General features: G+C 41.0%; 1 protein-coding gene across 5 annotated transcripts in view; it reads left to right on the forward strand.

The window, feature by feature from the left end:
* The window catches only part of ebf1a (EBF transcription factor 1a), a 468,633-nt gene that overhangs the window by 436,968 nt on the left and 9,098 nt on the right, over window positions 1-22,567 (forward strand). For 3 of the 5 annotated variants that reach the window (XM_059989982.1, XM_059989984.1, XM_059989981.1), the window contains 2 exons: window positions 3,890-4,069; window positions 16,957-17,151. In XM_059989982.1, coding sequence (XP_059845965.1) covers window positions 3,890-4,069; window positions 16,957-17,151 — 375 coding nt within the window. The remainder of the gene's footprint in view (window positions 1-3,889; window positions 4,070-16,956; window positions 17,152-22,567) is intronic. The other 2 variants (XM_059989983.1, XM_059989985.1) reach the window with 2 other exon arrangements.

Here is a 22,567-nt window from a genome sequence, read left to right on the forward strand (position 1 = left end):
ATCAGTAATTTTGGTTATACCCACACCTCAAGTATTGCAGTGCTTCATAAACTCAAAGGAAGCGAGGAATGGGCAATTAAATGGCTGGCTTAGCCTACGAAGCCCACGTCCTTTGAATGAATATATCACTAAAATGATCTATTTCACACGGTGATTACAATATACGACTCGCATACTTATGAATAGCATACATTGTTTGTAATACAGGATTCCTCAATCTGTGAAAGCGATATATTCATGAAAAATCTTTTATGAATTAGAATTTCAGAAATGGAAAAGACTGAGCAAAAGGCATCCTCTGATGTTTGTTTCAACAAAATATGTGTTGGGGTGAAAATTCATACATTTAACATTCCTAAATCACTGTAAATCAAGCATAGTGCAAATTTCATTCCATAATATTACACACTTATGTTTGTTGACATTATATATTGTTAGTGGTTAACATTTCATAATACACTATGTATTGATAAATTCTAGGTGTAAATTTCTTGCTAAAGCTGCTTTACAAGCTTTTATGAAAATGTACGTTAATTTTGGAAGTTCTGTTGAAGGTCTTAATCATGGTGCCAATGAACCATGTAAATAATTATGGGTTGTTATTAAGTTTAACATCTCTTTAGATTCCTGATTATTTTCCCCACATTTACTGGTGCTCACAATATAATTCCCCTCCAGTTTACGAGAGCCTGACCTACAGACCTATTGAATGTTTCAGAGACAGATGGATGAGCTGCTGGCTGCTGTGAGGCTGCATGCAACTTCTGCTGAGTGGGAGTGAACTAAAACTTTTCCGCATGGGTTCTCTCCCCACCCCACCCCACTAAGTCCCAACCATCAGGGGCTGAGTTAAGCCAAGCAGAGCTCAGAGTGCTGAGCAGAGTCAGTGAGGCTAACTGGCGGCCCATCTTCTCTGTTAGTTCTCCTTTCTGTGATCCTGTCTCATTTGCTGTCATTTATTTTCTACTTTTGAACATTGTGGGTTATGAATAGTTGTCAGGAGTGGGACCGGTTGTAATTTGAGGATGCTATGTAATGTGTTGGGATTCTGCTATTCAATTTTTATGAGTTCCCTATATCCCCACCACTGTTTATGTTTCTTAAAAAAATCTCTAGGATATCCATTCTCAAATATAGTTTTAAAATCAGCATAGAAGCTAACAGCAAAGGCTTTTCATCATTCCCTGTGACAGTGACATCATTCCCAGACGTATTTAACCCTCCAAGCACAGATACTGGTAAGCCACTGGGTCTCAGTTCATAGCCGGCGAACGTGCCCAAAACAGGTACAGAGCCTGAGCCTGATTTCTGTATTTTAGCTTGAAAAGGAGTTTGTGCGGATTGTGAATGAAAAACAGTGGTTAAACAAAGCTATTGATCTATTGATTGCCTAATTAAAGTTGAAGTGCACCTCTGTGAGATGACCTCCTTCTTCTACTGTGTTCTCAGTAGAGGATTAGAGTTCAAGCATGCGACAATATCTCAAAGAGAAACTGATACAACAACCCTGAAACAGAAAATGCTGGGAACACTCAGTTTGTCAGGCAGCATCTTTGGAAAGAAAAAAAATAGAATTCCGGGGGCTGGTTCACCTCTCATCATTTGATCAATAAATCTGACACCTACTTGCATAATTTCTTTGTCTATTTATTCTAAAAACAGATAAGAAAAGAGCAGCACTACAGCTTAGCTCAACCTATGGCTTTAGCTCTGTTGCAATTAGGAAAATCCTTGCAGGACTATTTGTGATGACTTTGTAGGTGCTCGTTATTTTGGTAGTGTCCATGCTTATGGTTCCTTAACAAAGCAAGAATGGAATGATTAATTATTCAAAAGCATTGGTTCTGGCTTGATGAGAAATTAACATAGGAAATGATTGGAGGATCTCACTTATGGAAAAAGATTAGTGCGACTGGGCTTACTTTCCCTGAAGGTACTGAAGAGGTGATCTGATAGAGGAATATACAATTATAAGGGGCATAGATAGCCAGGAGATAATCAGGACGCTTTTCCCCCCATGCTAGGGGTATCAAAATCAAAAAGACTTAAGTTTAAGGTGAGTGGAGGGAAGTTTTTTTTTACACAGAGTGAGGCCTGAAATGTCGACTGTTTACTCTTTTCCATAGATACTGTCTGACCAGCTGAGTTCCTCCAGCATTTGTGTGTGTTTGAATTTCCAGCATCTGCAGATTTGCTCTTGTCGGTGATTACACAGAGTGTGGTTGATATTTGGAACATGAGGAGGTAGTGGTCAGATATGTGCTCTGTTTAAGTGGCATTCAGACAGGAATGTGAACAGGTAAGGCATAGGAGGATGCAGACCACTTGTGAACAAGTAAGATTAGTGTAGATGGGTGAAAGTTCAGCACTGAGCATTGTGGGCTGAAGGGCCTATTTCTGTGCTGTAAATTCAATGAAAAGTACAAATTATTTTCCAGTTCAAAATTCATTCAGAATTAAATATTTGTTTTAGACAATAATGATTGTAATTTTCTACCATTATCATCAACCCAGAGTTATAACTGGATTGTTGAAAATTGTGAGATCAACACAGAGAACAAATTCTAAGGCAGATTTCAGGATGCTTGTGAAATGTTGATATTGTAGATTGGGAAATAATCAAGATTCACTGAAAACCAAAGGGGAGATTGATCAGTACCTAACCTGGTATATTAAATGATACTTCGCACGTCTGCTGTAGCTAAGCACTGAGAAATTACTCCCTTCTTGCCTCTGAAGTATTGCCATCACTCTGTAATTACCCAATGTGACTACACTGTGGTTTATTTTAACTGCTCTTCCCCCTACCTCTTCCATTCTTGACATTTTCCGTGATGTAAATGAACAAATGATGGATTTCAAGCACAAAGCACAGACAGGTGGAAAATCGTCCTTGCAACTAAATCCCCAGGAAGCACACCTTTGCTGCCCTTCCCCCAGACTCCTTCACAGCTTGTACCTCTATTAACTCTGAAATGTTGCTTCCTTCCTATTTTTCTTTAATAAACACAGCTGATTTTGGAATTGGAACATAAATGTAATTTTTTAATCTCCCAGTTTATTGCACATTGTTTATTTAATACAATTCTTAGCGTATTTCTCCCATTCCTGATTAAGGGAATGAGCCTGAGAGGAACTGTACTTTTTTACACAGTCATTTACAACTTTATTTCTTCAATACAAATGTTGACTCTTACAGAGGAGGGAGAACACAAGCTAACTGCTGCTCTCCAATACCTTCTCACAGTGGCCGTTTATTTACTGATACTGCATGGAATGGGCCTTTTTCAGCCTTTGAGCTACACCACCCAGACAATATACAGTGAGCAGTTAACCTGCCAACCTATATATCTTAGCACTGTAGGAGAAAACCAACGTGGTCACAAGGAGGACGTACAAGCTCTTTACAGGCAATGGTGGGAATTGAACCCTAGTCGCCTGTATTGTTAAGCATTGTGCTAACTTCGTGCAAGACTATTGATTAGGAGTGGGCTGCAGTGGTTTAGGAACTTTGATATCATCCTTTTCAATTCAGTGTGAGTTATGGTGTTCCTGTCTTCAAACTTGCTCTTTGCAAGGGTATGAGAAATAAGAGCAGGAGCTCCTCATCAGCAGAGTTGCCCTCATTAACCCACACAGCTACCTCATCAAAAAACTCAGCAAAGTTAATTGAGCACAATTTTATTTTAACAAACATTAACAGATGTGATATATCAAGCATCGGCCAGTTAATTTATCAATTCATTTGCGTTTTAGCTGCTAGGTCTTTGAAGTGAGCTCTTGTGATTGGCAATGGGAATGTGGAGATTTAGGTCACAGACCATTGCAGGCACAAGAGAAAGAGACACTTTGAGTAAATATGTTCAAAATTGTCCTTCATTCAATATAGGTTTTACTCGCAACACAAGCAGCGTGTCTCCTCATGGATATGTGCCGAGTTCCACTCCACAGCAGACAAACTACAATTCTGTGACAACGAGTATGAATGGATATGGCAATGCAGGGATGTCCAACCTAGGAAGTTCTCCTGGTTTTCTCAATGGGTCTGCTGCCAATTCGCCATATGCCAGTGAGTAAAAAAATGCATTAGACCTTCTGCTTATTAATAGTCTCATGCTGGTACACTATCATATCTCACTAATTCCTTAGGAATATTGACATTAGAAGCTGTTGAATGCAACTCACACGCTTCACGTCTTTGTTCAGTTCTTAAACAGTATTCCATTTGATCTGAGACAATTTAATGTATGATTGTTCTCAACTGTTAAAGCAAAGTTATTCTTACATTTTGAGAATTATAATTTACCAAATAGTTAGATCTAGGATTCATTTACAGTTAAGATGGTGATAGATTAAATATTTGTACTGTTGAGAAAGGTCAAGTGGTCTCCAGAATGAGCTGAGTTCTCAGTGTAAGATTACCTATTGGAAAGCCCATTGGTTTTGAGCCTGTCACATTCTAGACATCGTGCTTTGTTACAGAGAGAGGAAGACAGATATTTCCTGGTGTATTTATCTAACTCCAGGGAGGAGGCAATTAAGCTTTAATTGCTTTCAGGACCGGACTAACATTCACACTTCATTGGAAGTTACATTCAGATTATTCCCAAAATAATCATATGCCAGGGAAATCTCTGAGATGTTCCTTGGGGAGTTCTCTCAATTGGACAGTATAACTTCGTCAGATGATCGGCAGGAAAGTCTAGGAAACTCACAATAAATATAAATGCACATTGGAAAGAATTTACAACAAAGCAGATAATGTTCCACAAAAGAGAATAAAATTACTTTTATTAAATCTAATAAAATATTTATGAACATATTTTAGAAGAAAATCTTGATTCTTATATAATTATGGAGTTGGGTGCAAATTTTTAGACTCCCGCCCAGATGTTTATCAAACAAAATGGCTTTCTCTTTTCAGCTCTGACCATCTTCAATTTAGGTAGGGCTTGTTAGATCTAAAAGTTGATTTGTGGAGTGTAGTTCAGCAGCGCATGTAAATTAAGGGAATAGAGGAATATTTGTCAAGGCAGTGTTTATATCTTGCAAGGCTGATAATTAAATTTTCTATGTTAAGAACAATTTTCTGAAGAGTTTTGAAAAGAATTAAGTATATGACTCAGAAATCCACCGTTCTTTAATGAATTATCAAGTGTAATTAAGGCTTTGGTTTTAATTTCTCACAGGAATTTCCACCTCACCATCTTCAGTGGCTCAGATGGTAACAGCCTGATGTGGAATAAGCTGTTTAGACAAAGGAAGTCACTAATGTGATCCCTGGTTCAATTGTATAATCCCTAGCGGGTAAAATCTGAGCAGCAGGAACAGGGTTGTTCCTGGAGTAATGCTGTATTATGATCCCTAGGGATTTCCCAGGGCGATTTTGTTAAGTAATGTTAGAAGCAATGGCAAAAGACATGCCAAGGAATCATCCTCTCCTAATACATTCTTTTAAGAACTTCTGGTAAGATGGCAACACACTCAGATGCTGCAGCCTCTCCGGGGCCAACCAGAGATGTTACTGCCTTTTTAAGAATTCTTTTTTTTACAATCACAAGACACCACTGGACATTAAGAACTTCAAATACTGCAGGTCCACCTCATCAGCAAGTTGGTAGTTAGCGGAGGTGCTGGACATGGTGTGGACCGCGTTGTGGCCTGCTTCAGAGAGGTGTCGGAGTCAGCGTTTGAAAGCAGTGCACAGTCAACAGCGAGTACTTGTCTTAAACGTTTTTCTTGTGATTGCAGGACTCTGTTGGGCATTGGTAATGTTGAATGCTGCAAGTCTGGTTCCCTAGTTTATTGGTAGGATGGATGGCGGGGGACTGCATGACCTTGGCTGTAGTGAGGTCTAGACTTCACGTCATGGTGTTGCCTGTTTACAGCTGCCCAGGAGAAAGGCATCAGAGTCAGTGTGTTTGCTCTGTGGAAGAGAAGGTGGATTGTGTTCAATTGCAGACTGCTGAGAGCTTGCTCTTGCTGACACATTCAGGGGCTCAGGGACTTTGGCTATATTATAGTCTTCTGTGTGATTGTGTATTCAGTTTTATTTTATATGCATTATATGTACCTTGTGCTAGGTATGACTATTGTTATTGTGTTCTACTCCTTGACCCCAGAGGAAAAGTGTTTTGTTTGGTTGTCTTCATGGGTATAGCTGTATCCTGCATGGTTGAATGACAATTAAACTTGTTATGCTGCTCAAAGGTTTGGGTTTGGTAAGAAATAATATAAAGCTAACTGTTACACATGGGATTTCTGATGGAAAACATCATTGAGTCATGGAACAATTCAGCAGAGATACAGGCCCTTTGGTCTGTCTGGTCTCCGCTGAACCATTAATCTGCGTGGTTCCATTGACCTGCACCTGGACCATTACCCCCCATACCCATCTTATCCATGTACCTACTGAAATTTCTCTTAAATGGTAAAATCAACCCTGCATCCACCACGTGCTGGCAGCTCGTTGCAGATTCTCACTGCACCTGAGTGAAGAAGTTACCCCTCATGTTCCCCATAAATATTGAACCTTTCATCCTTAATCCATGACCTCTAGTTGTAGTGTCATCCAACCTCAGCGGAAAAGATCATTAACATAGATGACAAACAAAAACAGACCCAGCACCAACCCTCAGCTGCTCAGACCTCAGACAAAGTTAGGAATGAAAAGGTTGAGCATGGTGTGACTTGTGTCCTGAACTGCTTATATTTCAATGCAAAAAATATCATAGGAAAGGTGGATGATTGTGCTGAAGATGAGGTAGCTGGTTTACATACAGAGGTAATGTGTATTGAGGAGATGCTGTTGACAGTGCAAAACTGCAGTCAGTAGGATGTTGCAATGTAAAAGGCAGACAGAATCAAAAAGAGTGAATACAGGACTGAAGGTATTATATTTGAATGCACACAGTATATGGAAGGTAGATGAACTTTAGCACAGTTGAAGATTGGCAGGTATATTGTAGGCATCACTGAATCATGGCTGAAGGAAGATTACAGCTGGGAGCTTTATGTCTAAGGTTACATGTTGTATCAAAGGACAGGCAGGAAGGTAGAGGGGGCCACATTGCTCTGTTGGTAAAAAATGAGATCAAATCATTAGAAAGAGGTGACATATGGTTGGAAGGAGTTGAATTATTGTGGATAGAGCTAAGGAATTGCAAGGGTAAAAAGACCCTAATGGGAGTTCTATACAGACTCCAAAGAGTAGTAAGGATGTGCTCTACAAATTACAATGGGAGATAGAAAATGCATGCCAAAAGGGCAATGTTACAATAGTCATGGGGGATTTCAATATGCGGATGGATTGGGAAAATGAGGTTGGTGCTGGATTCCAGGAAAGGGAATTTCTAAAGTATCTATGAGATGGCTTTTTTGAGCAGCTTCCGGTTGAGCCCACTGGAGGTTCAGCTATTCTGGGATTATGTGTTGTGCAATGACTGGAATTGATTTGAGAGCTTAAGGTAAGAGAGACCTTAGGGGACAGTGATCATAATGTGATTTATTTCAGCCTGATATTTGAGAAGGAGAAGCTGAAGTCAGATGTATCAGTATTACAGTGGAGTAAAGGGAATTACAGAGGCATGAGAGAGGAATTGTTCAGAGTTGATTGGAAAAGAACATTGGCAGGGATGATGGAGGAGCAGCAATGAATGGAATTTCTGGAAGCAATTTGGAAGGCACAGGATGTATAATCCCAAAGAGGAAGAAGTTTTCTAAAGAAAAGATGACACAGCCATGGCTAACAAGAGAAATCAAAGCCAACATAAAAGCCAAAAAGAGGGCATATAATAGAGCAAAGATTAGTGGGAAGTTAGAGGATTGGGAAGCTTTTAAAATCCAACAGAAGGCAACTAAAAAAAGTCATTAAGAAGGTAAAGATGGATACAAAAGTAAGCTAGCCAATAATATTACATAGAAACATAGAAAACCTACAACACAATAAGGCCCTTTGGCCCACAATGTTGTGCCGAACATGTCCCTACCTTAGAAATTACTAGGGTTACCCATAGCCCTCTATTTTACTAAGCTCCATGTACCTACCTAAAAGTCTCTTAAAAGACCCTATTGTATCCGCCTCCACCAACGTGGCCGGCAGCCCATTCCACGCACTCACCACTCTCTGAATAAAAAACTTACTCCTGACATCTCTTCCATACCTACTCCCCAGCACCTTAAACCTGTGCCCTCTTGTGGCAACCATTTCAGCCCTGGGAAAAAGCCTCTGACTATCCACACAATCAATGCCTCTCATCATTTTATACACCTCTATCAGGTCACCTCTCATCCTCCGTCACTGTAAGAAAAGGTAGAGTTCGCTCAACCTATTCTCATAAGGCATGCTCCCCAATCCAGGCAACATCCTTGTAAATCTCCTCTGCACCCTTTCTATGGTTTCCACATCCTTCCTGGAGTGAGGCGACCAGAACTGAGCACAGTATTCCAAGTGGGGTCTGACCAGGGTCCTGATATTAAAATGATATAAGAGAGGATACCAAAAGTTTCTACAGATACATGAAGTATAAAAGAGAGGTGACTGTGGATATCAGGCCACTGAAAAATGATGCTGGAGATTTAGTAATGAGGAAGAAGGAAAAGGCAGTATTTTGCATCAGTCTTCACTGTGGACGGCACTGGCAGTATGGTGGAAGTTCCAGGTGTCAGTGGTCTTGAAATGTGTGAACTTACCATTACTAGAGAGAAGGTTCCTGGGAAATGGAAAGGTCTGGAGGTAGATAAGTCACCTGGACCAGAAGGTATACACACCAGCGTTCTGAAAGGGGAGGTGGTGAAGCTTTGTGGAGGCATTAGTAACAATCTTTCAAGAATTGCTAGACTCCAGACAGGTTCCAGAAGACTGTAAAATTGCAAATGTCACTCCACTCTTCAAGAAGGGAGAGTGGCAGAAGGATGGAAGCTATAGGCCATTAGTTGGGAAGATGCTGGAGTTGATTATTAAGGATGAGGTCTCAGGATGCTTGGAGGCACATGATAAAATAGGCCGTAGTCAGCATGGTTCCTTTAAGGGACAAATCTGTTGGAATTCTTTCAAGAAATAACAAGCAGGATAGACATAGGAGAATTGGTTGATGTTGTGAACTTGGATTTTCAGAAGGCCTTTGACAAGGTACCACACATGAGATTGCTTAACAAGCTGTGAGCCCATGTTATTGCAGGAAAAATTCTAGCATGGACGAAGCAGTGGCTGATTAGCTGGAGGGAAAATGTGTGAATAAAAGGAACCTTTTCTGGTTGGCTGCCGGTGACTAGTGGTATTCCTCGGGGGTCTCTGTTGGGACTGATTCGTTTTACGTTATATATAATATGACTATATGATTTGGATGATGGAATTGAAGGCTTTGTTGCAAAGTTTGCAGACGATATGAAGATAGGTGGAGGGGCAAGTAGTTTTGAGGAAGTAGAGAGGCTTCAGAAGGACTTAGATAGGTTAGGAGGGTGGGCAAAGAAATGGCAAATGGAATACAGTGTTGGGAAGTGTACGGTCACACACTTCGGTGGAAGATATAAAAGGATTGTCTGTTTTATAAATGGAGAGAAAATACAAAAAACTGAGGCACAAAGGGACTTGGGAGTCCTTGTGCAAGATTCCCTAAAGGTTAATTTGCAGATTGAGACTGTGGTGAGGAAGGCAAATGCAATGTTAGCATTGATTTCAAGAGGACTAGAATATAAAAGCAAAGATGTAATGTTGAGACTTTATAAAGCACTGGTGAGGCCTCATGAGGACTATTGTGAGCAGTTTTGGGCCCGTTATCTTAGAAAGGATGTGCTGAAACTGGAGAGAATTCAAGGAACGCTCACGATTCTAGGATTGAATGGCTTGTCATATAAAGAGTATTTGATGGCTATGGGTGTATATTCACAAGAATTCAGAAGAATGAAGTGTGACCTAATTGAAACCAATGAAATGGTGAAAGGCCTTGATAGAGTGGATGTGGAGAAGATGTTTCCTATGATGGGAGAGTCTAAGTCCAGAGGATACATTCTCAGAATAGAGGAGTGTCCTTTTAGAATGGTGATTAGGAGGAATTTCTTCAGCCAGAGAGTAGTGTATCTGTAGAATAAATATGTCACAGGTAGGTGTAGAGGCCAAGTATTTATGTTTATATTTAAGGCAGAGGTTGATAGGTTCTTAATTGGTCAGGGCATGAAGGGATTTGGAAAAAACAAGAGATTGGGGTTGAGAGGAAAACTAGATTAGCCCTGAAGAAATGGTAGAGTAGAATCTTTGGGCCAAATGGCCTAATTCCTCTCCTATTCCTTATGGTATTATGGACTTATGGTCAAATCCCTGTGGCACACCACTGGTCACAGGCCTCCCTCAGAGAATGAACCATTTACTACCACTCTCTGCCTTCCTCTGCAAAACTGATGTCTCATCCAATTTGCTATCTCATCTTGAATGCCAAGTGACTGAACCTTCTTGACCAACCTACCATGTGGGATCTTGTCAAAGACCTTGCTAAAGTCCATGTAGATCACATCCACGGCCTTGCCTTCATCAGTTTTCCTGAAAACTTCCTTGAGAATCTCTATAAGATTGGTTAGACATGACTTGCAGCAGATAAAGCCAAGTTAACTGTCCCTATTCAGTCTCTGTCCATCCAAATAGTTATATATCCAGTTTCTTAGAATACCTTCCAATAACTTTCCCACTACTGATGTCAGACTTACTGGCCTATAATTTTCTGGCTTATTCTTAGAGTCTTTAATAAACAAAGAGACAATACTAGCTCTCTTACAATCCTGTGGCACCTCACCCGTGGCTAAGGGTGTTTTAAATATCTCTGCTAGGATGCCTGCAATTTCTGGAGTAGCCTCCCACAAGTTCCAAGGGAATACCTTGTCAGGCCCTGGGGATTTATCCATACTAATTTTCCTCAAGAGAGCCATGATTTCTTCCTCTAATCTGTATAGGGTCCATGACCTTATTGCTACATTTCTTCATATCAATAGACTCTGTATCCATCTCCTAAGTAAATACATATTCAAATAAATCCATTCAAAGATTTCTCCCTTCCCTTTTAGCTCCATGCATAGATTACCTTTCTGATCTTCCACAGGATCAATGTTGGCTCTTGCTATCCTTGTCTTCTCCTTCATATTCATGCCTTCTTTTAGCCCTTCTGATTTCCTTCTTAAGAGTTCTCTTGGCATTTCTTGTACTCCTCAAGTACCTCATTTGTGCCTGCTTGCCAATACCTACTATGCACCTCCTTTCTCTTAACCAGGGCCTTTTATTCTGACAGGAACATGTAAATGCTGTTCTCTCAAAATTTCACTTTTGAAGTACTCCCATTTACTAAGTCTTTGCCAGAAAACAACCTATTCCAACCCACACTTGCCAGATCATTTCTGATACCACCAAAACTGACCGTTCTCCAATTTAGAATCTCAACCCGAAGAACAGACCTATCTTTTCCACAATTTCCTTGAAACTAATGGAATTATGATCACTTGACACAAAGTATTACCCTACATAAACCTGCCCTGTTCCATTCCCTAGCTGGAAATCTAGTATTGCACTCTCTCTGTTTGGGACATATGTACTGAAAACATTTGACAAACTCTTTCCCATCCAGCCCTTTTATAATATGGGAGTTCTAATCAATATGTGGAAAGTTATCACCTACTATCACAATCTTATGTTTCGTGCAACAGTCTGCGATCTCTCTACAAATTAACTCCTCTAAATCCTGTGGATTGTTGGATGGTCTATAATATAATCCCTTTGATATGGTCATATCTTTCTTCTTCCTCAGTTCTACCCATAAAGCCTCACTAGATGGACTCTTCAGTCTGTCCTGACTAATCACTTGCATAACATTTTCCCTGACTAGTAATGCTGACCCTCCCCCTTTAATCCTCCCCCACTCTGTTGCATCTAAAACAACAGAATCCCTGAACATTGAGCTGCCAGTCCTGTCCTTTGTGCAACCAAGTCTCCCTAATGGCTACAATGTCATAATTCCACATGCTGATCTATACCCTAAGCTCATCCAATCTTTCCTACAATACTCCTTGTATTGAAGTACATGCAGCTCAGAATATTTGTCCCACCATGTTCAACCTTTTCATTCCTGACCTTGTATGGAGGTTTAACAGCATCTTTCTCCACAACCACTCCACTGTCTGCTCTGGTTAATCCTGTAAACCCCACCGTGCAGCATTAGAAAACCTTTCCACTGGGATATTAGTACCTCTCCAGTTCAGGTGCAAACTGCCCATTCTGTACCGGTCGCTCCTTCCCTGGAAGAGAGAACAATCATCCAAAAATCTGAAGCCCTTTCTCCTACACCAGGTCCTTGGATGCATGTTAAAGCTGTATAATCTTCCTATTTTTGGTCTCACTAGCACATCACACGGGTAGCAATCCTGAGATCAGAACCCCGAAGGCCTTTCCATTTAACTTAGCACCTAACTCCCTGAACTGCAGGACCTCGTCACCCATTCTACCCATGTCATTGGTACTGACATGGACCATGACCTCTGGTTGCTCACCCTCCTACTTAGGAACGCTGTGGACATGATATGAGATGTCCCTCACCCTGGCACCCGGGAGATAACAAACCATCTCCGTGAATCTTGTTCTTGTCCACAGAACTTCCTTTCTGTTCCCCTAACCAATTAATCCCCAATCACTACCTTGTCTGTTTTCCCTTCTTCCCTTCTGAGTCACGGAGCCAAACTCAGTGTCAGAGACCTGTTTGCTGAGTCTCCTCCCCAGTAGGTTGACCCCCTCCAACAGTATCCAAAGCAGTATACTTATCATTACATGGAATGGCCGCAGGTGTACTCCGCACTGGCCACCTATTTCTTTTCCCTCTACCAACAGTCACCCAGATGCCAATTCTTGCAACTTAGGGGTGACAATCTCCCTGTAGTTCTTGTCTATCACCTCCTCATTCTCCTGTATGAGGTGAAGCTCATTGAGCTTCAAGGTTATGTTACTGCAGGCTAACCCCGGAGAACATCTAATGTAGTAGATGCAAAGCAACTCTTCTCATGTAAAAGGCCAGAAAAGACTTTTTCTTAGATCCATTTCTTTATCATTGATCTTTCTGTCAGCCTTTCTATCAGCATTTGTGCTTCTTGTTGTGATTTGTGATCAAGTGACTCACTTCCAGATGTGGAATATAGCTCCAGTGTGACAGGCTCAGATGACTGGCTGTAGGGAAGATTCTACCCCTAGGTGTCTATCTAAAACCAGGATTGTAGCTTAGCTTACATGGCAGGGCTAAGACATTTGGTAAATTGGCAAATTAGTTTATTACTGTACTAGGATACAGTGCATACAGTCATTCCAGATCATTTCATTACCATAATGCATTGAGGCAAAACAATAACAGAATGCAGCATAAAGTGTTATAGGTATAGAGAATGTGTAGAGCAGGTAGACCGTAAGATGCAAAGCCATAACAATGTAGATTGGGATTTTGATTGTCCACTCTAACTGTAGTACAATAATAGGAGAGGGGCTGCCCTTGAACCTGGTGGCATGCCCTTTCAAGCTTTTGAATCCTTTGACTTTTGGGAGGAGGGAAAGAGAGAATCCCCAAGGTGGATGGGGTCCTCAATTATGCCACCTGCTGTATTGTGACGGCAAGAATTCTAGGCAGAGTCCATGGAGGAGAGGCTGGTTTCTGTGATGTGTTGAACCATGTCCATGACTCTCTGCAATTTCTTGTGGTCATGGGCACAGCAGTTGCCCTACCAAACTGTGATACATCCGGACAGGATACTTTCTTTGATGCACCAATAAAAATTGGTGAAGGTCAAAGGGAACATACCAAATCTCTTCAGTCTCCTGAAGAATTAGAGGCACTGGTGAGTCTTCTTAGCAGTGGCATCAATTTGGTTGGACCAATACATGCTATGGGTAATGTTTACTTCCAGGAACTTGAAGTTCTTAACCCTCACCATCTCAGCACTGTTGATATAAACAGGAGCATGTTTAGGGCTAAGATGAGAAGAAATTTCTTTAATCAGAGTGTTGTAGACCTATGTTAATGTCTACAAAAGAAGCCAACTTGCTGAATATGTCTAAGAAGGAGATAAATAGATTTTTAGGCAAAGAAGACATCAAAGGGAACAAGAATATAGTATTGAGATACAAGATCAGGATTGATTGCGTTGAATAGCAGAGCAGGATTGAAGAGCTGAATATCCTACTGCTGTTCCACTTTTTCTTTGTTTCTATTAATGTTTGATATCAATATTAACTCAAATAATTTGGAAATCAAGGGCAAACATGAGGAAGATTAAGCTGGATTCTGTAGTAATGGAATGATAGGTCAGTGAAGATATTCAGTTCCCATTCCAGGGTGAGCTTGTTCATCTCAGACAAGGCAGTGAGTGGGCTGTGACAATTAGCTTCAGTGCCCCAGTGAATGATCAGTGTTCCCTCTCTTCGCTGATAATTACAAGAATAAATATCACCTGAAGACTGTATAGACTGGCATGAGATATTGGACAGCCAAAGCATAATGTCTCTAAGACAGAAAAGAAGGATGCAGAAGTAGTTGAGATAGAAGGACATCATCAAATAACTTAGTATAGTATGGATGCTTGCTTGAAAAAGATTGAGAGGAAAATAATAAGTGGTTTACCAATAAAGACTGAAACAACATAATGAAACACACATAGTTATCCTGAGAGAGGCAGCAAATGCCAGCTTATCATTATAGCCTCTAAAGCATGCTGAGGCTTTGTTTTAAATGGAGTTACTTTCCCAGACGACTCTTAAGTCGGTACTTTGGGGATGGTGATCAAAGAAAACCCCTTGTGCTCCATTTGAGGAACAGCTGTCTTGAGGGTGGGATTCCTCATTGTACAGGAATGTAGCTCATTGTTAACCTAACACACAGATACTGTTGTTGTTTAATTTCATTGTTAGCTTTGATGTTTCCTTATTTTGTGTCTTGTCTTTCCAGCATACTGCACTGTGTGTAGAACTCTGTTAACCCCCAATTTCCCATTTCAAAGAAATAGTTAATGACTTTACTTTAAAAAAAACACATGAGCTAGTTTAGTTCAAAAACAGGCACAATTATTCTAGTTCTTCCGCTTGTGTTCTTTCAAATTTATGAAACAAAGATTCTGCTTCATTCTGAACATCTTGACACCATTGTTAATTAATCTCAAAGGAAATGTAAAGTACCATAGATGAAGGCCAATATGGAACCTAATACTTCTTTAATCCTTCATGAATCAGCTTGGTGTGTCTCGAGGCTTCAGTTTCACAATGAGCCTATAATGACCAAACATCAAAACAGCAGCTGATTTCTATCATACAAACCTTACTTCTATTTTTACATGGGCTCGATTGTACTTTACAATAGGATCTGCAGTCAGTTGTTGGAAATCCAGAAACCGCTCTCTCATAAGATGCCTGAAAGGAAACTATGTTTCTTTAAACAAAAGGCGAGTTGGTGAGAGACCAGGGCCACTAATAGTGGACTTATTCCATCAGACATTGTTTCAATCTGGTTCTGTAATTTAAAGGTGTCATTCTTAATTAAATCAATAATCTAATTGCATGAGTAATGATGAAACAACTTGTTCTCAGTTTGCATTACAAGGAGATGAAGTGACCTTAGCTAAAGATATTTACCTCTCAGTGGTTGCGTACCTCTAATTTTCATCAGTTGATTGCTTTTATTCTTGCCCTGATGTTTAGCCTGAATACCAAGTACTTGCATTGGGCATTTGTACAAGGGAGTAGAAGGGGCATAAGGAGCAGGATGAAGCAGTCCCTTGGTCCTTAAAGGAAAAGATCTACACTGTTACTGTGGAAACAAAGACAAACTAAGTAGCTGATTCACCTGAGGTAACGACACCATGATGTGAGATGAAATTATTCAACCACAAGTGACTTTGACCAGCCCTGCCCACCCATTCCCCAGACTTCTCCAGTTATTCTCCCAAGTTTCATGACAGATCTGTAAAGTAAACTTAGAACAGAAGAAAGCAGGAGCAGGAGTAGGGCACTATATCTCTCAAGTTTGCCCCTCAGTTCAGTATGATCATGGCTAATCAATACTTGTCGCAACTCCTCCTCTGTACAAGTTCCCCCTCATCAATAATCCCTCCGTCTTTTAAAAATCTGCCTACTTTCACCTTAAGTACTTCTAACAACTCAGCTTCCACAACCCTTTGGTGGAGAGCATAGCAAAGATTCACCATTCTCTGGCAAGAAATGATTCTGCACCTCAGTGTTAAATGACTGGCCCCTTACCTTGTGACAAGATTCATCCTTTACTTTTGTTTTCTGCTTCTTTTGAGTTGCAGAACCCTAAATTTGCCATGGCTCTGACACAAATACACTCCTTTAAAAGATGGCACTGTTCAAAGTTAAGGTTTGTGCCAATGTTGTCAGGTAAGTGGCCCAACGGATAGATAGGGATATCAGGGTACAATAGTGGCACTGTGGTTAAGTTACTGGGCTAGCAATCTAATCTAGAGGGCTGAGCTACCACTCTGGAACTCTGAGCTCAAGTCCCATCACAGGATTTAAGATCCACTTAATATTCTTTAATTTGGAAGCAACATCGATTTATAATGATAACCACAGGAATAATAAAAATAACTACAGGATGTTTGAAAATCCCATATTCTTCATGAATATACATGCCTATCCTTACCCAATCTGGCCAATATGTGATTCGAGACCCCATAATGTGGTTGACACTATACAGCCAAGCAAGCCACTCAATTGTATCATTACTGCTACCCAGCTGTGCTCACAATTTTTTTCTTTCTTAACATCTTAAAATGATTCTTAAAACGTCTTGCACCATCATTGATTAACCATCCTGAAAATGGTTGATGAATTGTACAAATATATATATATATTATTTGAGAATATATATGTATATACATATATATATGGCACCCAAAATGGTTGACATATTTCCTCCTTTCTTGTTGCAGTAGTACCGTCCAGTCCTACTATGGCCTCCTCCACCAGCCTTCCTTCAAATTGTAGCAGTACCTCTGGCATATTCTCCTTCTCGCCAGCCAATATGGTGTCTGCCGTGAAACAAAAAAGCGCCTTCGCTCCGGTGGTGAGGCCACAGACCTCCCCTCCCCCGACCTGCACCAGCGCCAACGCTAACAGTCTCCAAGGTGAGCACACACACACACACACACACACACACACATAACAGGCTTAGGCTGGTTGCATTCACTGCACTTAGGCTGAAAATTGATAAATTATAGTACACAGAAAGAAACAATTACTGGAGACTTTAAATTCTATTGAAAGTCATTATATACGTATAAATTGATGTTATGATTGCCCCGTCATATGATATTGGAGCTCTCTCATCGTTCGATTAAACTGCCCACTATTGTAGTTTGGATCCACAATGGGCTTCACTGCAACTAACTGTAGTGTTAGAAATCATTTGAAGTGTCTTACTCACTGGCTATTCTCTTTCTAAATGCACTGAGCCATCAAGTTGTTTTTTCAGTGTGTTACTGAAGAATGTTTCTCCAATGTCAGCCAGTGCGGATTAAGTTTCAAAGGCAAAGGTTAACTAACTGATCATTCAGATGAAGGCAAATCTGGTTTAGTCTAATTATCATGCTGACCCTGCGAGATTATTTGTTGCATTGTATTGCCAATTTTGTAGAGCTCCTATTTGTTTAGCAGCGTAAGAGTTAAATGCAGATCTTCAGGTCTCCAGCTCTTCCTTGAAGTTTGACCAAAACTGTTGATTGGAATGGTCCATATGCCATCATTTTGTTACTGACACTATCCCTTCCAAGACATTTTGCAAAGAGAATCTTTAAAAAGTGATCTAAGGAAGGAGAAAAACTTGCACCCTGAACATAAAAACTAACACAGTGCAGTAAAACCAAACTAGTGTCTTGTCAATGTGTACACTCTCAGTTGTTTTACTTGTTTCAATCAAATTAATGAATAAACTGTATCTCTTTTCATTAGATGTCTCTAACATAATCTCTATCTCTACTTCCTCCCAAGTTCCCGAGCTCCCCCCCACCTTTCTCCTACCTCCCTCCCCACTATTAGACCAATCTCTTGTGGACTATATTAAATGCTCTACTGCAGAGTCATTGCCAATCACCCTCTGTTTTCCATCACACCTGGAACTGAGTAATGACCTCATTTCATGACGGTATATTATTTTGCAATTGCATGTAGCATATTTTGCTAAATGATGCTCTTTGCTAAACTCTATCCATGCTCTTTTCAAACAGGATTTGTATAATTTTATGAGCAATTTTTGGAAAATAAAGCCAATTGCAGCAAAGCTTTGCCTCTCTACCAAGACTCTCCTGGTGGGAGTTAAGGTGACCAGCAGAACTAAACACCTTATCTTCACTTCAAAGCTCCCACCTCTCCCCACCAGGGCCCTCTTTGCACCAATGAGTTTTCTTCTGGTGATGTCTCAGAACGACCTTTGTGAGCATTTCCAACAATTGGATCAGCAATACAGAGTTACAAACCAGAATGCTAAGGCTCATGTCATCTTGGAATTGTTCATTGATTGCTGCTCTCTGTTAGCCCTATCCTGTTATAAAATTGTGTACAAGTCAGATGACAGGAGTTTCAGACTTAAATGCACACTGTACTTCATGATTGGATAGCACCCTTCCCCCAAGGCTTGATTAATTATCAGTTTGCTGAGGACTTATGAGGTTGTGAATGGGTCTGCCAGTTTATTCCAGAGCAAGCTGAACTTTTTTTTTCCCTGGAGCTGTAGAGGTTGAAGAGAAGTAAAAGAAGTATATATAGAAGTATATCAGGTATTCTACCTGATAGAAGTATATAAAATTTTAAAAGGCACAGATCATATAGACAATAAAGAGATTTTTTCCTACGGTGGAAATGTCAGATATTAGAGAGCATGCATAGAAGATGAGAGGAGAAGAATGTATAAAGAAGATTTACATAGGTGGAATACACTGTCAGGGGAAGTGGTGGAAGCTGATATAAGAGGCAGTAGGACAGCACGTGAACAGGCAAGGAATAGAGAAATACAGACTGTGTGCAAACAGATGGGATATGATCAATATCCTAGTTGGCACAAAGGGTCTGTTCCTGTGTGTACTGCTCTATGTTGTAGGTCCTAAGTAAATGATCTTGGGGCAAAAACTGGAGAACTGGTTTGCTGCTTCCATGAGTTGGTGGTGTTGAGGTCTATCCAAACCTGATTGATGCCAAATACTAATAATGGTTGCTTTAAAAAGGTATAATGGTGCACCATTTATATTACCTGTGGTGCAAGGTGATTTTGCAGTCTTGCTAGAGAGCAGCCTGCACTGAAAATAGATTTGCAGTGAACACATTGGTTAAGGTCAAAATGATTCCACCATGAAGCAAACATGAGGATGAAGAAGGCTGTTCCACATTTCCCATTGACTGATGAATCCAAAAGCTTTGTAAGATCAGAAAGACCTACATAATGGTTGTGTGCACTTCTTCTGGAATTGATGCGTTGTGAAGATCATATCTGCTAAGCTTCTGAATGGGCAGAACTCGCTTAATGATCTGGGGAGCATGACTGGGAGGAGATAGTTGAGGAGGATCCTAGCAGTGTATTTCCCTGTGACAGCAGCAGGGAAATCCTCCTGTACTTACTGAAATCAGATTTGTCCCCCTTCTTGAATATGGTCAAAATCAATAGGTACATTTAATGTCAGAGAAATGTATGCAATATAATTCTTCAGAAACATCCACATAAACAGAGGAGTACTCTGAAGGTTGACAGTTAAATGTTAGAACCCTAGAGCCTCCCCCAGCTCCGCCCCTCCCACGAACAAGCAGCAGCAAAGCAACGACCCTCCCCACCAACAAAAAGCATCAGCACCCCCCCACTGAGCTCTCAATCATGCAGTAAGGCATCTTTATTCACTTGCAGAATCACAAAGACTACTCATTCACCTGGTATTTGACATACCACAGGCTCTCTCTCTCCTTAGAAAGGGAAAAAGGGGTGTCCCCGTTTCACAGCGAGAGGTGAGATATAACAAACAACTTGTTGATTTATGGTGTTAAAAGTCTGTTGCATCGCTTCTTTCAGGCTTTGTGTCCAAAGAACTCAAGTCTCTGGGCACACAACCAGCAAGCAGTTCACTGCTTTTGATCTTCCATCTCCCACGACACATTAGGTGGCGGCACCAGTCCTGAATCTGCCTGCCTCCAGAGCCACGGAAATCTGGCACCGTGAAGATGCACTAGTCTTCCAGGCCATGTCCTTGGCATATTGAAAAGCGGATGGTTGTGAGGCCCAAAGAACTGGTCCTATTTCCGCAAAGAATCAAAGTCAGTGTGTAACTCCAGGTCAGGGTTTTTAAAAGAACCTTGAAAAGGGAAAAAACTATCAACAATAGAAATGGAGCTGTTTCACAGTGTCTCAGAGGCTCACTGCCACTTCATTCTTTTCCTGGAAGGGAGAATGAGATTGTGAATTTGTGAAGTGCTTCTTTAGGGTCAATCTGATCTGCTCTTGTGACTTTGTTAAGGCTTCTTGTTGGTGGGGTGTTGGCCAAGCCAGGCTGGAGTATTTGCAGTGAAATGGAATCAGAAATGCATTCCGTTTAAGAAGATTTGAATGCTTTCTAGGTGGTGCTGACCTCAATGGGTTACCTCCACTCTTGGCTCTTATTGAGGTGCACCATTGAGTGTTTGGCTATTGATATCCCTGTCAGTGATGAAGAGTCTGTACTTGTCACTGGCTATCACCAAGTTATTGGACTTCCTATCCTTTGTCCATCCACCGTTTATTTAGATCACAGACCTTATGCTGGTTCTCTGCCTTCACAAACTTGTAAAGCTGCTTCTTTTCCCTCGAGGGATGGTAGTAGTCTCCTGGTAACTCTCCTCAAACCAGTTGGCATGCTTTCTGGTGAACCTCTTCATACCAGCAAACCTGTCTCTGTAAAATCTTACAAATCCATTGGCACAATGAACACACTAATATTGACATCCTTGTTTAAGTCTCCTGCACCTCATTAAAAAAAATCTCCTTGTCCAAAATTTCCATCGGCTCATCTCATTCAGTCAGTGATTGGAACAGGCCACATTGATCACATGCTTGACAGCAGTCTTCAAAACCAGACATATTCTTCCTGGCTCTGCCATGGGAAAGAATACCGGACTCAGAGGGGGAAGTTCTGAAGTCTGGCTCAGAGCAGTGTGGCATTCCCACTGACTGGCACATGACCCACTCGAGGTGAGGAAGAGGCTTCAAGTTGGTACAGAGAACCTTAAGACCAGACAATGGAAGCACACCTAGTCCCAGTGTAAATGACAGAAGGAGTACTCCACTTTACAAATTGTCTACCGTCCCATCCTGTCAAGCAACACAGCCCAGTTCAGCAGTTTCCCCATCAGCCCCCTCAGAATGAGCAGGACCAGAGTGGAAGCAAACCATACCCGATCCTGAGAATAGGCAGGCATGAGTCATCCAACAGGAACAGAGAAACAGGACTGTGGGGATACCCTCCTGCTTGTCTACTAGTAGTGCCAGGGATTTGTTTCTCCCCTGAAACTGTGAGCACTATCAGTGTTTAACACAATGTCTGAAAGGTGGCATCCCTAAAACCCCAGCACTCTTCAACTACAACGACCTTCAGCTTTCATAGTCAAGGTGGAAATCAAAAGCAACCAAGTTGGCCTCTATAATTGGTAGGCAACAGTAATGGATGAAGGTAGGATTGCAGATAGTTTTAATGTCTACAGTATTGCTGGGGGTGGGGGGTTGTCAGAGAATGTCGAAGCTCCCATATAACAGATTTGTTAGTGGCACCAAAAGCTATGGACATCCAGATGGAGAAAGCAGATTTGCCAGAGTAGATGGGGTGGGAGTGACTGCTGAGGACTACATGGGCAGAATGTTGAACTAATAAAACAAAATTGTTCTTTTTAATGAACTCCTGGCCAAATTAGCATCCGATAGTCGGAAACAATTACATTAAAAATTGTCAGCATGCAGGCAAAACAAAAGAGCGTGAAAGCTTTGTTCAGGCCACCTTTGCGTGTGGGCCAGGAGAGATCTTGATGGGAATTGAAATTATTTTCCTCTCAACCAAGGAAAGCCCACAGGAATTCTCTGATAAAAATCTCCTTGCTAACTTTCCCTCTAATAATCCCAGATCAAAGATACCACACAGAACCGGATGTGTGGAAGTGGGAGGGGTGGAGAGTGGGTCATTTAGGATAAAGCAGAAGAAGAATATTGTCAGGAATTTTACTGATGCTGTCCATCTGTGGGACATCACTGTCAGGCTGGGAGAACTCAGTGTGCGACCTGACCAGGAGCAGTGGTAACACGAGCTCCATGAGAGCGAAACTGGGTGGCAACACTCATTAATTAACCCACAGACTACATGCAGTCTAGCCTTCCCCCCTCCTTGTCTGTTGTCAGTAATTAAGACATTCTTGCCCCCAGTTTTCCCGTTGCATTTTTTCAGTTCTGTGGTTAATAAATTACTTTGCAATTTGTAGTTTGCCTTTGACACCCAACAAGAGAGTTCAATACAATCTTACAAAACTAGTAAATTTCCTTCACCG

This window comes from Hypanus sabinus, chromosome 15 (genome assembly GCF_030144855.1).
Source record: "Hypanus sabinus isolate sHypSab1 chromosome 15, sHypSab1.hap1, whole genome shotgun sequence".
Classification (NCBI taxonomy): Eukaryota; Metazoa; Chordata; class Chondrichthyes; order Myliobatiformes; family Dasyatidae; genus Hypanus; species Hypanus sabinus.